The sequence below is a fragment of the Chroicocephalus ridibundus genome, chromosome 1, assembly GCF_963924245.1.
Source record: "Chroicocephalus ridibundus chromosome 1, bChrRid1.1, whole genome shotgun sequence".
Taxonomy (NCBI): domain Eukaryota; kingdom Metazoa; phylum Chordata; class Aves; order Charadriiformes; family Laridae; genus Chroicocephalus; species Chroicocephalus ridibundus.
In genome coordinates, this window is record NC_086284.1 from 148,484,390 (window position 1) to 148,502,292 (window position 17,903).

Below are 17,903 nucleotides of genomic sequence, written 5' to 3' on the forward strand. Positions count from 1 at the left end.
CCCATTCAAAATTGCATCCAGTACCATCTCCCACATAGTCTGGATCCAGGAGCCTGCTCCACAGGCCCTTGCCAGGGAAGACATCCAGCAGTGCTGTTCTGTCAGCCTTTCCTTGGAGTGCACTGCACACTGATCCTGGTGGAGACCAGACAGGAGGCACCAGTGCAGCTCTACCACACTACTTGCACAGCTGAAGTGACAACCAGTAAAACACTGCTCTCAACTGACATCTCATCCTGGCTTTCATTGGTCAAAGTTTTTGTACTTTGCCAAGTAGCATTTATTTCAGAAATAAACTTATGAGAAAAATAAAATAAAATATAAAGCACCCATCTTGCCATGTATTTGCAGGCAGTGAGCTCTGAGCACCCCGTGCCCTAAAGATGGCCCCTGTTAATCTGAGCCAGCTCAACAGAGATGGTACCGTTAGCTGGAACAGGAGTCTTGAAACCTGCAGCAAGTACTCACAGGCCTGAGCAGCCGAGGTGAGCTAGTAGGATGGTAACACACTGCCTGACTGCCCACTGAGCAAGTAGCTTTAGGAAGCAGGGTCCTTCCCACCCCAGCAAATGCTCACACCACCCAAGTCCAGAGGTAGCTGTAGGCAGGTAAGGCAGCACCCACCACATCAAGGCTGCCTTACTGGCTGAGATGAGGAACACGCATGGCAGTAAGCCATGGGGAAACTGGGCTCTGGTAACCATGGTAGGCGAATTATACATGGAGCTATGAGGCAGGCACCAGTTTTAACATGTTTTATTTACTTTTAAAATTGAAGGCTACTTCGCATTCAAGTGAACGCAGTGCTATCTTAACAGCACAGTGCAGCCCTCTTTTTAAGACTGTTACAGCCCTTTTCTTATATGCTCACCTAATCTAGATGAAAACTTTTTGCCAACAATAATCCACTTGTTTTTATTGCTGCATTTCTGCACAGATTAATTTAATTTGCCGGTGAGTATTTTGACAAGATCAACGCAAGATCATAGTAGGGATTTGCATTCATCCTTCATTTCTGGTAATGCTGAGGAAACAGTTTTATAAGACATACTACTCAGTGTCAAAACTTTATACAAAATGGAAATGGGGTTTTGTTCAATCAAAATAGTCTTCTATATCAATATCTGGATTCAGGAGATCTTCACCATAGGCGGAAAGATCCATTTGATTTAAAATTAAGTTTTCAAAGGTTTCTTCCAAGTCCGTTTCACCAATCAGCACAGCTCCCATCATTCGGCCATTCTGCATCACTACTTTAACATACTCTTGTCCCTTGGTACATCTCAGCATCAGCTCATGGTCTAAACCCAAGCCTTGTGCGTTGTATTTTCCCAAAACCACCACCTAACAGAAGGAAAAGGAAAAAGCATTCATAAGATCATTGCAGTGTCTTTTAGCATTTCTGCTGATTACCTCAGTCTTTTGAAGCTTAGAACTGTTAACAGGAAAATCTCTGTCTCTAGGGACCCTTCCCCCTTCATTGGCTTTCAAACCCACAACAGAATTAAAAGTCTTCACCTTGAAATATCATATACAAAACCCAATAATGAACCAGTTACCATGCTGAACTTACTTGAATTTATCCATGAAGAGAACCTTAATGAAATGGAATATATACATAGATGCAAAGTAGATCAATGTCATTCACCAATTAAAATTTATAATATATCTATAAAGATCTTTGCCCTCTTCAGTTTCAGCATTCGAAGTCAGTATGAATGGAGAAAAATCTAAACTAAGATTAATTATTTTACAGAGAAAACTGTTTCATCAATATGAAAGCATCTGCTCAGCAATGGCAAGTGAATATAAGGAAGCAGTATGTGTGTCACTCAGTGGTTGAAGACTATTAGAGTGTATTTACCTTGTAATTGAAAAATTTTGTAACATGAGCAAATAGTTCAAAGCTGAAATCCAGATCAATAGATTCTCCTAAAGTATCTGCTGCCATGCATTTTGCTGCGTACCATCCCATCTGCCTAGCTTGAGTCCACAGTCGCATCTAATAAAGAAAAAGATTTAAAAACACAGATACATGTCACTGTGCCATGACCGACACTCACTCTCTCATCAATGCATACTATATCTTCCATTATACTCAGAAAGGCTGAAGAGCTTGGCTTTCAGCCACTGAGACAGAATTATCTGTCATCAACACACCCAGGATTATCTACTTGTTCACCATTTTCCGCTTCAATTGAGCTTTATTTTCTCCCATCTGCGTAATAGTATGTAATTTAGTTTGTAGATTAGAGTGCTGCTGAGGGCACAATCGTATGATTTGCTTTACCTGATGCCACACTGGACTAGGTTCCCACGCCGCCGTGCAGATATCCCCAGCTGCATATATATCTGGCAGGGACGTGTGCATGTGTTTATCTACTGTAAGACCTCCATCTTCACCTACAGCAAACTAAAGGATTTGCACAGATCAGCAATAAGAAAAAGAATCATTTAAATTAAGTAATTAAACTTGATCTATGTTAAGCAGTCATCTCATTTGTTACTTTTTAATGGCAGACTCTAAAAAACACGGGTATTTTAGCTGTTGCTGAGCAGCGCTTACACAGCCCCACAGCGACAAGGCTGGGGGTGCACAAGAAGTCGGGAGGGGACCCAGCTGGGGCAGCTGACACCCACTGACCAAAGGGATACCCCCAAAGCCATATGATCTTGTACCCTGCAATAGAAGAAGGAAGGGAGGATGTTCGTATTTATGGCACTTGTCTTCCCAAGTAACCATTACGCATGATAAGCCCTGCTTTCCTGGAAATGGCTAAGCATCTCCCTGCCCATGGGAAATAGTGAATTAATTCCTTGTTTTGCTTTGCTTGCGCACACAGCTTTTGCTTTGCCTAAACTGTCTTTATCTCGACCCATGAGTTTTCTCACTTTTAACCCTTCTGACTCTTCCCCCATCCCACTGGGGAGTGAGCGAGCTGCTGTGTGGGGCTGAGCTGCTGGCTGGGTTTAAACCAGACTCCGAGCATAGAGACAGAATGACCTCAAGGCCTGAAAATTCCCATGGCAGCCATGAACTCTGTAATCAGCATCCATGTTCAGATGCCGATTCAAAGCGTGACTTCCCTCAATGAATACGAGCACCTTTACAGCTCAGTTTCATAGATAAAAATTACTGGAAGTAACTGCTTCCTTCCCAGGAGAAAATCTTAAGATTTGTAAGGCAAGAATGTGGTGCAGAATTGACACAAAAACTATTCTAAACTTTTGCCACATTAATCAATTCTACAAATGTTTTTTCTCTTTGTATAGGCTTAATCTTAACAGTGTATATTGTATCAGTATATATCATGAGCAGCAATATAATAAGCCAAGAACACTAATGAAATTTATTTATCATCATGTTAGGTATTTCCAGTACCAACAATTTTGAAATGCTGTACAAGATTCAAAACCTTTATCAATCAATGTTTCATGTCAGAAGCAGAAACCAGCTGAAAGAGCTTATTTCACCTTACTTAAAAAGACAGCTTAAACGTCAAAAGAAATCAGTATACTTACATTATTGCCATCAAGAAATGGTTCAACATTTGGCACAACTCCAGTTGCGCTGACAATGAAATCGCATCCATAAATTTTTCCATTAGTTAATTCCACATATACAGGCCAGAGCACTGAAAAAGGGGAAAATTTTGCCCTGAGAATGTAACCAACAGAAGTTATATTAATTATAAAATTAATATTTTATTATAAGACATGAAATAAAATAAAAGAAAAACCCCAATCTTTTAAAATATCTAATTGATTAGGCAGGGAAAAATTAAAAATAAAATAAATTAACCCACCATCCCGCCCCCAAAACAGAGAAAACAGAGATTACCTCTAACATTTCTTACCTTCATTCAGCACTAGAAAAATGAGATTTTGGAGCTTAGCTCCAAGCCCTACTACTAACTTTCTCCGCAGTTTTCCTAAATCAAAGCCCTCATTTGTAGGGGAAAAATACTGTGTCCTGCCGCTGCTTCAGCCCCATGGGCTGATCTCTGATGTACACAACTGCCAAATATTCTTTTACATATAAATTTACAGATGCACAGGAAATGCCTCAAAAGCAAAAAGAATGACAGAGATTTGACTTCCCAGAATCTTATGCTGAAAGTAACTGGCTATTAAAATAATATTTTAAGTAGTAATTTTCATTCAGTGGAATTCATAGATAGAATTATTCATGAAACAAGTGATAAGTTTTTGTTTGCTTTGAAGGATTACATCAGTTTTGACACTAAATGTTTTTCGTGTTTTCTTCTTCTCTAACTCCACTATTACTGTAAGATTTTACCAAACTGTCACAAGGAGGGAATATTTCTATTTGCTCTAAAGCAGCAAACAAGATCAAACAAGCTCCAGCACTGCTTTATCTTCAATGTGTTGTTTCTAATCAGCACTGGCACCTACCCTCATCTGGTTCTACATTTTTCTCATCCTTAGGAAAAGTCAATGAAGTCCGTTGCAGTTGGATAAATTCTTGCTGTAAGTGTATTTTCTTTACTTCACATAGTATTTCAATATGTACTTTATGAGAAAACTAGAGAAAGATTGACAAAGTTGTAAACATGATGATTACAAATAACAGTATTTTTAATAGCAAGTATACCTTCATCTGAATTGACACGATACTAAACTGGGGGGAAAAAAAACACCCCAAAACCAAATCCCAAACCAAATATATATCCCATCCTAAAGTGTGACACGTTAGGTGAGTTCTTACACGTTTTCCTTTTTTGGCACAGATCTAACCACAGCAAATGGCAATTTCCCTGCTTTTTCAGCAGATCTCTGATGTTCCTTGAAATCTCGTGACAATTTATATTTTTCTGGCATGACAGAAAACATATTCAAGTTCCCCTGAATTTACAGGAAGTGAATTCAGAACTTATCAGAACAGGAAAAAAGTAAATTCATCTTTTCCATCTTTAAGGATTTCAAATCCTTCATTTCTCTATGATGAATTCAATTCTGATTACAATGTTTATATTCTAAATGCTGTAAAAAGAAAATATATCCTGTTCCATCAACACATATTTCAACCACTTACTCCTAATTCTGAGCTTGAGACAGAAACTGGAAAATTACCCGTTTCTATAAAGTATTTTTGCAGATTCATGCCTTGAACAATTTTACTTCTCCAATACATGAACCCATTTCCACAGCCTTCAACAGCTGAAACACCACTGATTAATATGATGACTATCCTAAACATCCTTTAGTTGGTACTGTAAAGCCATTTCTGTAGAATCCATGATGATCTCCTCTGAAGGGCCTTTTTTTAAAATAAGTTTAACAGATGCAAACACCTAACAGCTAAGAAAGTCATAAATAAAAACTTGATAAAAATATATGAAATGTAAGGATTTTTACTTTATTTCAAACATGAAACTCTTCACAATCCTTACATCCACTACTGATTTCACATTTCATTGTCTGCTGTGAAGGAGATTGATGTACCCTGTACCTCTGTACAAATCCTACTGTCCTGTTTTTTACAGAAGAAAACGTACGTATGGCAGCTAAAAATCAGGACAACGGAGGTACCGCTGCTTCTGGTTAAAGCTAGGATTGATACCAGTCCTACGGAAATACGTAAGCCAATATTTCTGTTTCAATCTGAAGAGCAAATTGCTAAAACCATGCCAGTGGACCGCCTTCTTTAAGCAGAAGATTACTTTATTTATGTTAACGTTATTTTCCTGTTTAATTCTGACAGGAGAATCAGTTCATGCACATTTTATTTTTATTTTTCATTTCTTGAACGTGACATTTCACATTCTGTCATCCTTACCCACTTGAAGCAACAGTTAAACAAATGTAAGCCAGGTTACAACCATACCTCTTTAGTCCCTTTAAGATGTAAGCCCTCGTGCCAGTCAGGGCCTAAGGCACTGCCCAGTTTGTCAGATACTGCTGTAGGTCCTTCTTTTTCCTCACTTCCTGAAGGAAAGAGATGAAGAATATCAGATTTAGCGTGCACACTTCATTGCCTGCAGAATTCAGAACAAGGATTCTCAATTAAGAGAAATATGATCTGGTTGCCAGAAGGGAAGACAAAAAATGTGCAACGTCCCAAAACCCATTAATTTGCAGCCAAATCAGACTCCAAGCCAGTATTTTTAACACCTTTCAACTTTATGCCTTTCATTATTTCACTCGCCTCCAAAACAACCACGCCACTGTCAGGTGCCTGCACGGACTCATAACAGCCAGATTCCAAAAGCACCAAGGTTCTGGAGACCCACTGTAGACTTAGTTGCTTAATATCACTGCTAATATTTAAATTGATACCCATCTGCTAGCAAACGTGCACTGTCGCCTCCACTGCACAAAAGTGCAAATTCTAAAATACCATGATACATTTGAAGAACACTGGGTGCCATTTTGTGATGTTAGGCTGACTCTTTTACAATTTATTCTTCTAATCAGAAGTCTAGAGCCATGCCCTTCCTTTTGTTATTATTTTGGTCATATATATGTTTGTGTAATGTTCGTTCACGCAGTTCTAGTTAACTGCTGTTATTAAGACTGCAGTTTCACTGCATCTGTGATAACGTTACGTGAGGTTTCACCTGGTCCTCCAACAGCTTATTACAAGAAGCACACCTTCCTACTTAATGCTGACATAGTTTAGAAAAACATTAAAAATTACAGAAAACAGAACAGGTTCTTCAGCAGGTGGAATCCAGGAAGTGAAATGTAAACTTGGCACAGATATAAAAATAAGGAAATTTTTTACAGATTTTTAGATAACTGTATTACATGCTGTTGCGTGTCCACATTAATTATGGATTCGTTTTTGTATCACTTTTTTACTTTTATTTTTTTAAAGAAGGAAACGTCATTGATGTTAACAGTAAACCTTATTTATGGCCTTTTAAATTAACTGATCATAGAACTGTCTTCAATATTAAATGCTGCTGCTGCTGCAGCGTTAGGAGACTAAAACACCATACCTTCCATTGTGTACTTGGTTCTTTTGCATTCAATTGGAGTCTCTCGTTTTTCAGCAGTTAGCTTTGGAATGAGAAATTCAGCTGCTCCCGCATCAAAAAAAGTGTTCCCAATGGCTTTGTCTTTGATAGCCCAGATTACTTCACAGCCTTGGATTTCATACCTGTGGGCATTTAAACAACGGATAAAGTGAGCAAAAAGGATCCTACTCTTAGCAACACAACTAGAAGCATGCCAGGTTTCATTCCAGAAGCTAGAAATAAGGTATCCAAGACTTTTAAACCAATCAAATCCATGACTGCTTCTAAATATTTACATAAGGAACATATTAAAAAAAAAAAAAATCTTCAAGTTGACAGGTTTCTCACCAGCACAACCTCAACTGAACCAGGGAAGGGCACGAGGGGAGGCAGATCAAATTTATAATAGTAATACTTAGTATTTTCTGCTCCCCACAATGGGAGAAATGTGCATTTTTGCCAGACTGCCCACTGCTAAGAGCAGGCATTTGGATCTTGTTTGTATTACCTGGACCATAAACTGGTAGAGATGGGCAGAGGAAAATTCAGTGCAAGCAAAAAAGCGATTCCCTGCAACACAAACCAAGACCATATATTTGTGTAGAAGAGATGTTTCTGTGATCTAGCAGAGTGCAGGACCACAGGGTTCAATATCCTACCTGTGACAAAGGCCACGTCAGACACTTCAAACGCTCTATCAACTTAAATTAGGCTGGGTGCAAGATAAGCCGCCTCTCTATTCCTCTTACATCTTCTGTCTCCAGAAACCAGACAAGTTTTATAACTTCAGTACTGCCCTTAATAATCTTGACAGAAATCTTTGTTGGTGCCAAATCAGACAAACACTGTATGTACTTATGTTGTGCCAAAGCTTCTTCTGAAGCTTGCTGAATTTTATGTGACAGTAAATGTTGCTACTGTGAAAAAAAAATATTGTAATTGATTTTGCCACTAAATGCTTTAAGAGTTGCAATTCTACAAGCCAACCTTTGCCCAAACTGACACACACTAGATTCAACATGAAATTGTTAAAGATTTTATTTGCATATGTATCTTTAAAATTTAGTCATTTACTTACACTAATTCAAGCGCAATGCCACCGTTTCCTACCACTACTATTCTCTCAGCTTGAGCCAATTTCTTCTGAAAAGCCTGCATTAAGAAAGAAAAAGTCAATTACAACTTACATGTGTTTCTTCACACTGATTAATTACATCCTTTTCAATATTTTCTTGCTCTCTTAGTCTTTTCATTTTGATTTTCTCAGACTACTGATCCACATTTACCTATACTAAGATCTGTTATAGAAGCTAGTGAAACCTGTGAAGTTTATCATATTAAGGGATGAAGTTATTGATACAGCCTTACAAGTCTCAAATTGAGACAGGAAAAGTTAAATAATTACATGTAAGCCGATCTGACAGAACCCTTAATAGAATCCAAGAGACTTTTCACTGTCCTAGAGACCATTAGCATTGTGATATCTATTAATCCAGTTTTATTACAACTTGCATAACTTTCACAGCAATTTGTACGACATTAAAAAAGCAGAGATACAGAAATCTAGGAATTTAAAAATTCCTGATCAAAAAAAATCAGGATTTAAAAAAAATAACGTCCTTCCATAACTTTTCATTGTAAGAAGTAACCCTTGCCCGATAACACCTTCTCAGGGAAGTTTCTACTGGTGCCTACTTTCTGTTTATATTTTCAGATTGGCTTCTGCTTGGAGGGTAAAAGATCATTTATTCTACATTATCATGTTAGCAATATTGTCTAGGAGCTCTCTATAAACTTAAATATTGCAACTAATTAATTTAATGGTATTTTGAGGCTATTTCTTTGCTACTGAAAGTGTTCTATTTAAGGATATAGAATAACAAACACCATCTTACATTTCTCCATTTCACTCCACAATCATTTTTAGTATTTTGCACCAGAAGCAGGAATATATTATAGACTGATAAGTCCAAAACACATTTACCTGTGCACTGTCAGTATCCCGGATTCCTAATACGTATGGGTTTCCTTCAAAAATTAATTTTGGTTTTGCTCCAGCACACAGGCAAAGTTTTTCATACATATATTCTTTCCCATCTTCAGTGAAAATTTTCTGTAAAAATTAAAAGAAAAAAAAAACTGGAGACAGATCTACGAGAACATCAGCTTTTTTTCCCATAATGTCATAGTATTTTGCAGATATTAGAAGCTGTAACTGGCTTCTTAAAGAGCAATCCTTCCTACTCACATTGACTGCGCGTTAGTTATTTGCATTACACTCAAAACAGACTTACAAGCCTAAATATATGATGGATAAGATGGAAAGTGTACACAGTGCACGCCAAGAAAGATGAAATATAAAGATTACCACTTGGTGGCACTCTGTACTCACTAACTGTGCTAAAAGAACGGATTTTCTGTGTGACAATGTCCCCCCACCCCAGTAACAGATGTAGACCTATGCATTAGCAGTTAAGAATCTCATTCAAAACATTTCAACAACAGTAGACCGGTGTTAACTTAAGTAGGCACAGGCTGGAACACAATTTATAAAGACCGAAAATTCTGTTCTTTGCTAAAGAAAAAGGGTAGGCACTAAACAAGCTACATTGTTGTGGAACAACCAGTACTTAACATTTTATGACCTTATTTGTTGTTTTCCAAACCATAATCTAAATAGTTTACAGCAGTTTTGCACAGAGAGAGTTTTTAAAGTTTCTTGGAAAACAGCGGCAAAAGATCCTCCAAATCCATATACATGAAATATTCATTTTCACAGAGACATACCAAAACTAAACCAACATTATAATAATGATACAAGAATATAATTCATTCAGAATATTAGCAAACCATAATCTAACTGGAATCATCTCTCTGTGACCGATTCAGAATATTTGCAAATTATAATGTAACTGGAATCATATCTCTGTGACTTAAAGTGAGCAACACCAGTTTTGGTTCTCAATGTGAGTTTCCGATAAGGGCTGAAGTGAAAAATAACATCGAGTTGACACAGACACTAACATATGTGCTGTGCACTACTCGTACTTGCAACATATTTTCTGCTAAAAAGAAAGAAGAAAAGGTGGAAATGTTGGTGCTTTCAAGAATTATTGAGCTTTTTTATCACAAGGTTGTTAATATTTTGGTCTCTGTAGCAACAAGCAGTAGTTCAGGAATCAAAGAGACCTCCAATCAAGGGTTATAGAAATTTTGACACCTGTATTGATGTACAATATTGGCTTCATTGACTGGTTTCCTTGCTATTCCAATCAGGTATTCAATGCTATATCTCTAAGGTGGCAAATCTAAGAGATGTGGTTTCTTAATTAAGAAGTAATTTTTGATCAACAATTATATCTCCTGCATATATTTCTATTTGAACAACAGTGAAAGTGATAAGTGAAATTGAAGTTAGGTAGTATTTTTTTTTAATTTTGGTAACTTAACACTTTAATAACCAGAATGTTCTTCAGCAGAGTTTCATGCGCTGTTCATGACCTGTGAAACAGGTCATACTCACCTGTTTCTTAGATTTTTTTTTTTTTCTTAAAGAATTTGAAAAAAACACATAAAAGTGAAAGAGAAAAACATTAGCTTACATGTTGATCACTTTTCAACTGTTTTACTCCAGACTGTATAACTTTAATATTGGGATATCGTTTTTCTAATAGAGAACTCGGTTGCTCTTCTACGTCAAACTCCTCGAGTGTTTTGGAGACCTGTAGGAAGAAGAGAGTTATTTAAAAATATGAATCATTTGTCATTTTTTTTTTCTAAAGCTTTTAACAAAATGTGTTATGTTCGTTTCCTGTAAAGAAGGCACAACATAAAGCCCACAGTCTCAAAACACGTTACCATATTAGTGCTAAAAGTTCCTTTTTATATACAGTATCTTTTCATGCCTATTCCTGGTAAAGAGTCAAAGGAGTACAGAGAATTTTAATTCTAAAGCCAGAGATTAAACAAAAATGGAGAACCGTGATGGCTGCTCTAATTGCTATATTGTTTTATTCCATAAGTAGCCTATATTATTAGAGTTGTTAACACTACTTTTAACTTACCTGATGGAGTGTTAATACCCTGGTTTTCTCGTTGCTATCACGTTGATAAAATAACTCAACGATGTTCTTCCATCTTCCTCTCCTCAGCATTTTGGGAAAATAAATTTTTGTTCAAAATAGCTTGAAGAATTATAGAAACATTTTTGTCTGGAATAAATATTTTTATTCTGTCTAAAAAAAATAATCTGGTTTTCTTCAAAAACCTAACGATTCCAAACCCTCTTGTTGCAGGTAGTTGGTCCTTATGTCAGGAAAGTGCTTACTGTTGTTCAGCTTGTAAGCAGGATGTATAGAACAAGTGTTTTGGCAAAAGAGATTCAAGATCACCTCTAAGTATTTACTTAGCATCTCATCCGTAGTCACTATCTGATATTTCAGAGACTGGTGGGGCAAAAAACCCACCACCAACAAACAAAACCCAAAAAACCCCACAGAGACAAACCACAACTTGGAAAGCAGTCAAGTTATGTTGAATATTCAAAGAGTCTGGAACACAGCTAGGAACCAGAAGCCATACCATGCTTGCAATTCCGAGAAATTAAGATCCTCATGTCCAAAACTTAAATGCTGCTGCCTTCAAATAATGTTTAGCTATTCCCTTATTCTTCAGATACTAAAACTTCTGCCAATGCAAATTACAGACTTTACATCTCTGCAATGTGTGAATGTCTTTCCTGGATTCTCATGACCCTACTATCAGCATTGTCAAACTCAGAAGATATTCTTTAGTTGGGTGTTACTCTACAAGTCTCACACAGAGCTCTCAAGTCTCTCATCTATGAGTCTCCTTTTTGGAGACATTCAAAACCTGCCTGGATGCATTCCTGTTCAGCCTGCTCTGGGTAAACCTGCTTTGGCAGGGGGGTTGGACTAGATGATCTCCGAAGGTCCCTTTCAACCCCTACAATTTAGAACTAGGATTAGTTTCTAAATTATCTGTACAGATACAAACTTCTGAAGAGGTCTTACCATAAGAAAAATTAAGTCTCACCTGTTTGAAATTTGTTACAGCCTTTATAACTGGAGAAGCTGTCATTAAAAAAATGTCTTCTGAGGGGAATTCCATGGCCAGCTTGTAAAGAAACAGAAATCATGATGAGTGAGTACAGTCATCAATAGATTTTGACTTTAAGACAATAAAATTATTGGTGAAAAGTAATACGTGTTATTACATTACTTTAGTCTTGTAGAATCCTATCAGATAGGCACTACTTCAAGATTATGGAAGGATAATGACTGAAATGAACGGAATTTGGAGACCAAAGATTTTAATCCATATCTTCAAGAACTGCAGCCATGGTATAAATGACTACTCAAAAGACTATTGTCACAGTATTCTAAAGGCCAACTGCAGGAACAGACTACGATTATATGATTTCTGCAGACACCCAGTTGCTGGACATACTTTTTTTTTTAATCGCGTAGTAGTGACTAATTCTTCACAGATTTCATTTTGACAGAGGAAATGCTGATTCCTATCGGCTACTTTAAATGCTATTTCTTAAACTGATGAATGGATTATCATTTCAGAGTGCTACTAAGCAATGTAAGACTTTTACAGGCCACAAGCCAAGTGAAGAGTTCCCATTTTAAATGTACATTGCTCTGCCACAGAAAATGAATCAGCTCTGTCAAGCACAAACTGCTCATCTCTGAGGTACAGACAAAATACAGGGCTCCTTGTCACCAGCATTCTACAGGTGAACAGAACAGCTGTATAAGCCACCAAGAAGCACACTTCATGTTGTACATGAACAACTGAGCTATAAAGGGACTAGCACATATTCCTGTACCTCAGAAAGGAGGACTCTTAACACAGTAATCTGAAGGTGAAAGTGGTGAAATCTTGTTGCTGGTTTCAGCGAGATTCACATGGTCATACTGTTGGCAAATACAAATGAATTTAATGATGCTACGTAAAACTTAGTGTAATTCACACTTCATATCCTGAATCCCTGAAGTGCTTCATGCATACTGCAGCTGTATGCTTTGTATTGACAGACAACGGGAAGGAAAGTTGACACGTTAACACACTGTGCTGCAGCAGCTGCTCCCAGCCGTACCTAATAAGCCTCAGAAAAACTACAGAATGCTACAGAAAGCACATCATCATGTTCAATATCTTTATTAATGACAGATAGTGGGATTGAGTGCACCCTCAGCAAGTCTACAGATAATACCAAGCCGAGTGGTGCAGTCGGTTAGAGGGAAGGGATGCCATCCAGGAGGACACTGGCAGGCTTGAGGAATGGGCCCATGTGAACCTCATGGAGTTCAACAAGGCCAAGAGCAAAGTCCTGCACCTGGGCTGGGGCAGTCAGCAGTATCAGTACAGACGGGGGATGAAGGGATTAAGAGCAGCCCCGCAGAAAAAGACTTGGGGATACTGGTTGATCAACAATTAGATAAGGTTTGTTAACATGTGCTCACAGCGCAGAAAGCCAAACAATATCCTGGGCTGCATAAAAAGAAGTGTGGCCAGCAGACCACGGGACCTCACCTGGAGTACTGCATCCAGCCCTGGGGCTCCCAGCACAAGACAGACATGGACCTGTTAGAGCAGGTCCAGAGTAGGGCCACGGTCAATGGTCAGAGGGCTGGAGCACCTCACCTACGAGGGCCAGCTGAGAGAGCTGGGGTTGTTCAGCCTGGAGAAGTCTCCAGGGAGACCTAACTGTGGCCTTTCAATAAATAAAGGGGGCTTAAAAGAAAGACAGAGAGAGAGTTTTTACCAGGGCCTGTAGTGACAGGACAAGGGGTAACAGTTTTAAACTGAAAGAGGGCAGGTTTAGACTAGGTTTAAGTAAGAATTTCTTTACTGTGAGGGTGGTGAGACCCTGGAACAGGTTGCCCAGGGAAGCTGTGGATGCCCCATCCCTGAAGGTGTTCAAGGACGGGCTGGATGGGGCTTTGAGCAGCCTGGTCTAGTGGGAGGTGTCCCTGCCCATGGCAAGGGCGTTGGAACTAGATGATCTTCAAGGTCCCTTCCAACCCAAATCGTTCTGTGATTCTGTGTAATAATCATCTGATATACACGGTAAACCAAAATTTTAAGACTGCCATTATGTACTCAGTGTTACTTACACATGCTCAAATGCTTACTCCTGCCCTCTTATTACAATTTAATGGTTGTTTGAAACTTTCATTCACTATTATTAAGGTTATTGCATTTCTTTACCTTTTAAAATACTAAAATTAGAAATCTGCCAGATGATAGACAGAATATTGGGTTTATCCATGCATATGGAAATGTGTAAGTCATCACAATCCAGAAATAAATGCAATATAAGCATGAAAGGCAGAAATTATGTAAGACATGCAACAGTTTGTGACAGAGAAAATAAATCTAACTCAAGCTTTGAAGGCAAATTCAGCTTTAAGACATTTTGTCAGATATTTCAAAATGTACTCAAGAAGTAACTAATGCTATGAGAATTTTCTTAGACAGACCTGATACAATGATTGTTCTCAGCTGCCTGAGAAGTATGAACTACAAGACATCATATAATGCAGGCCCAAAATGCAATATGATGGACAAGTTGTTTATTGCCACTATGTTCCACAGAATTGTACTTGCTGAAAACCAGAACTGAGAAAAATTGTGTTCAATCTTCCGTTTTTATTTAAAGCATGCCCTCAGCTACGAATGTACAACACAAATCTTTCTAGAACACACGATGCCACTTCTAATGGACTTGGTGAACTAAAACGTATGCCAGAAGACCGCTAATTCTCACTGCTAACTGTGCTTCCTGCGGTACTAAGAGGCGAGAAAAAGCAGCAAGTCTTTATCATCACATTACAATCTGATTTGGGTTTTCCAGGAAAAAAGATAATAGCTAGGGAAAGGAAAGAGCATAAGAAAAGAGGTGTGAATTACAGCAGTAAGCGGCGCACTCTGTGAGCTCTGGAAGAAAACAAAGCCCAAACTCTGTGGCACTAACACAGCAGAAAGCATCCTCAAGAAAACAATAAATTTTAATCCCTTTCATAGCAATCTTAAAGACTACTGACTTAAGACTACAGGCATCCAATATATATTGGAAATAACTGTATTGTGAAACAGGATCGTAGCAATTAGATGCAATTCTAAATTATTTCCAGGAAAATATAAAGTCTCTGAGCATATTAAATATTGACCCAAATCTTACTCTTGCAAGCACATAGGGATACACAAGAGCCTTAATTACGTGAACAGTTTAATCAACTTAAGGCATTATTCATATTAATACAGCATTTAAATGTCTGTAATACCAGAGTCCACATTACATTAACCATAAATAAAAGGAAAAGACTCTCAAACTAATAAATTGTACAAACCAATTCCATAAAGATGGAGAACACTGCTGATATTTTTTGTAATTTAGTCTGCATATGGTTTATACAATATGTCAGAAATTAAATAATACCACTTTATCACCAGAGAATAGATGCATCTGAAACAGAGTCTTTATAATGCTTTATAGTTTTAACAGATAAAATATTCCTCATTGAACTAATACACATACAATTTTATTCCACACTATAGCACTGTCACGGTTTGGGCCAGGTTGGCCAATGACAAGATGACAGATGCTCTCTCCCAAACCAGGACAAGTACAAAATTACCTCCAGTTACTGTTACTTCAAAAATACCTTGAAACCAAGCAATGAATTTAGAGCGTGACCTCATGGAAAGCTGAAGAGACTGGCAATCTCGACAGACGTACAACCCTATACATGGGCCCAATAAAAACAGAGCAATATTTTTATGAAAAGGAGCACGTTGTAAGAGCCTTCACCTTAACTGCAGTACAGTCCTTTACGGCTATGAGGAATAACACAAGCAGTGCCCCTTCAAGTTCCTGACCTCTTGACTAGCATACGGAATGCCACCTTTCTCAAGTTACAAAGTTCTAATCCTCTTTTTATGAGATGGTTGTAAATCCTTATCAGGTTATTTGCAAGAGTTTTAACCTCTTAAAGAGGAATTCTAGACGTATAAATATTGTATGTAACATTTAATCCCTGCGGCTAGATTGGTGTTTTTTTGGTTCGGATTTTTTTTTTTTTTTTGGGGGGGGGGTGGGGGGTGGTGTTGTTTTGTTTGTTTGTTCTTAAGAGGGACAAAATATTTGTAAAAAATTAGGGAGGGGGCCCTAGGACAAAGTATGTAATTACTGCACAAATCAGAACGCTTATGCAATTGCTATATAAATCTAATAAACTGTTTCTACAGAAGTTCCTACACGGACCCTGAGAGCATTCGTGTATACTCACACCCGGGCGGCCCCCACAGCCGCGCAGGCCGGTGCCCCCCCCGCAGGCCGGCCGCCTCCATGGCGCACACGCAGTTGCACGGGGCCCGCGGGCCTCACTCACCGCCCGCGCACCGGCCCCGACACCCCGGACGCCGCGGGGCCGCAGAGCCCCCTCCGGCAGCCCAAAGGCCGAGGCGGGGCCTCACCGGCTGAAATAACACCCCCCGCCCCTGCCGGGGCCGAGAGAGGGGAGGGCCGAGGCCGGCGTTCGGAGCCAACATGGCGCCCCCGGGGAGGGGGCAGCAGAGGGACGGCGGCCCTTACCTTCTCCGCGCAGGTAACCCCTGCGATGCCTCCGCCCACCACCACGAACCGGCTCCGCGCAAGGCCGGAGGCGACCGCCATTTCCCTGCCCGATCCAGACCCACCGCCGGGTCCGGGCTGGGGCGCGGAAGGGAGCGGCGGCTCTGGCGCTCCGCCTATGGCGCCCGGTAGCGGCCAAACTTCCTCCGCTGGCGGTGCGTACCCGCCCCGCAGGGCCAGGGCAGGGCCCGGGCGGGGTGGGGCTGAGTCACCTCTGGCTCACCCACCCCAAAACAGGTTTTCTCCCTGAATAATTAATTAATTAGTTAATTAATTAATTATAATTTAGCCTTTAGTTTCTCTTCTTGCCAGGGCCTGAATGCTGGGGGGTGAGGGGGATTTTGATGGGCTTCGTCGAGGGACCAAAGAGAACAGGTAGCAAATGGTTAAGATAAAAATTAAAAAACTACAATAAAAAAGTAGATTCAGGCCTTTTTTCATTCCCTATCAGGAAAAAGAATCATAGAAATGTGAGAGACTGCGTTTTCCCCAGACCTACCCCGTCTCCCATCAGTTTTTGGACACAATACTAAAAGTATCACTTAGGCCATGGTGTGAAGACGAACACCGAGGTGATGTTCCTTGGATGCTCCTCTCCCTATCTGTCACCCACCCCTCACAAGGTGTTGCCCTGGGGGGGCACCTGGTGCTTCCTGAGCAGGACACAGGCGGCAGCACCTGGTCGGTGGTGGAGAATCCACTTTGGTCTTCTCCTTGGTTGTGGGAGCAAAGGACCTTGCTGTTCTCTTTCTTTGTTTTTGAGACTTGGATGAGAAGTGTGGTAGGTCCTATCCTATCCTATCCTATCCTATCCTATCCTATCCTATCCTATCCTATCCTATCCTATCCTATCCTATCCTATCCTATGTACAGGGGCCTACAGGAAAGATGGGGAGGGGCTCTTTATCAGGGAGTGTAGCAATATGACAAGGGGTAACAGTTTTAAACTGAAAGAGAGGAGATTTAGATTAGATATCAGGAAGAAATTCTTCACTATGATGGTGGTGAGACACTGGAACAGGTTGCCCAGGGCAGTTGTGGATGCCCCATCCCTGGAAGTGTTCAAGACCAGGCTGGATGGAGCTTTGAGCAGCCTGGTCTAGCAGGAGGTGTCCCTGCCCAGAGCAGGGGGGTTGGAACTAGATGATCTTCAAGGTCCCTTCCAACCTGAACCATTCTGTGATTCTACTGTAATATGAGAAATGTGTTAAAGTAAGGAAGTAAGTTGACATGTAATAAACTGCCCAGCAATG

At 39.6% G+C, this 17,903-nt stretch overlaps 1 protein-coding gene across 4 annotated transcripts; it reads right to left on the minus strand.

The window, feature by feature from the left end:
- Positions 1-740: 740 nt before the first annotated feature.
- On the minus strand, positions 741-16,791 carry PYROXD1 (pyridine nucleotide-disulphide oxidoreductase domain 1). Of its 4 annotated transcripts, none has more exons than XM_063358223.1 (12): positions 16,612-16,791; positions 12,039-12,119; positions 10,586-10,705; positions 8,968-9,096; positions 8,062-8,135; positions 6,966-7,126; positions 5,849-5,949; positions 4,417-4,546; positions 3,523-3,635; positions 2,291-2,413; positions 1,865-2,002; positions 741-1,344 (listed from the first exon to the last, which is right to left on the minus strand). In XM_063358223.1, the coding sequence occupies exons 1-12, from the start codon at positions 16,690-16,692 to the stop codon at positions 1,096-1,098; spliced, it is 1,500 nt and encodes a 499-aa protein (XP_063214293.1). In that variant the 5' UTR covers positions 16,693-16,791; the 3' UTR covers positions 741-1,095. The 4 variants fall into 4 exon arrangements, with proteins under 4 accessions (XP_063214293.1, XP_063214301.1, XP_063214318.1 ...); XM_063358231.1 differs by lacking the exon at positions 16,612-16,791 and adding an exon at positions 16,307-16,487; XM_063358248.1 differs by lacking the exons at positions 8,062-8,135; positions 8,968-9,096; positions 10,586-10,705; positions 12,039-12,119; positions 16,612-16,791 and adding exons at positions 7,492-7,553; positions 7,643-7,716.
- Positions 16,792-17,903: the final 1,112 nt, after the last annotated feature.

What these genes read in the sequence shown, in the direction of transcription:
- PYROXD1 (XM_063358223.1), bottom strand. Translation starts at nt 16,692, where the DNA reads ATGGCGGTCGCCTCCGGCCTTGCGCGGAGCCGGTTCGTGGTGGTGGGC. An exon ending in AGTTGAAAAGTGATCAACAT is followed by an intron (nt 9,097 to 10,585) that starts GTAAGCTAATGT and finishes TAATTTTTACAG; the next exon opens with AAAATTTTCACTGAAGATGG. An exon ending in AACCAAGTACACAATGGAAG is followed by an intron (nt 5,950 to 6,965) that starts GTATGGTGTTTT and finishes TCTTTCCTTCAG; the next exon opens with GAAGTGAGGAAAAAGAAGGA.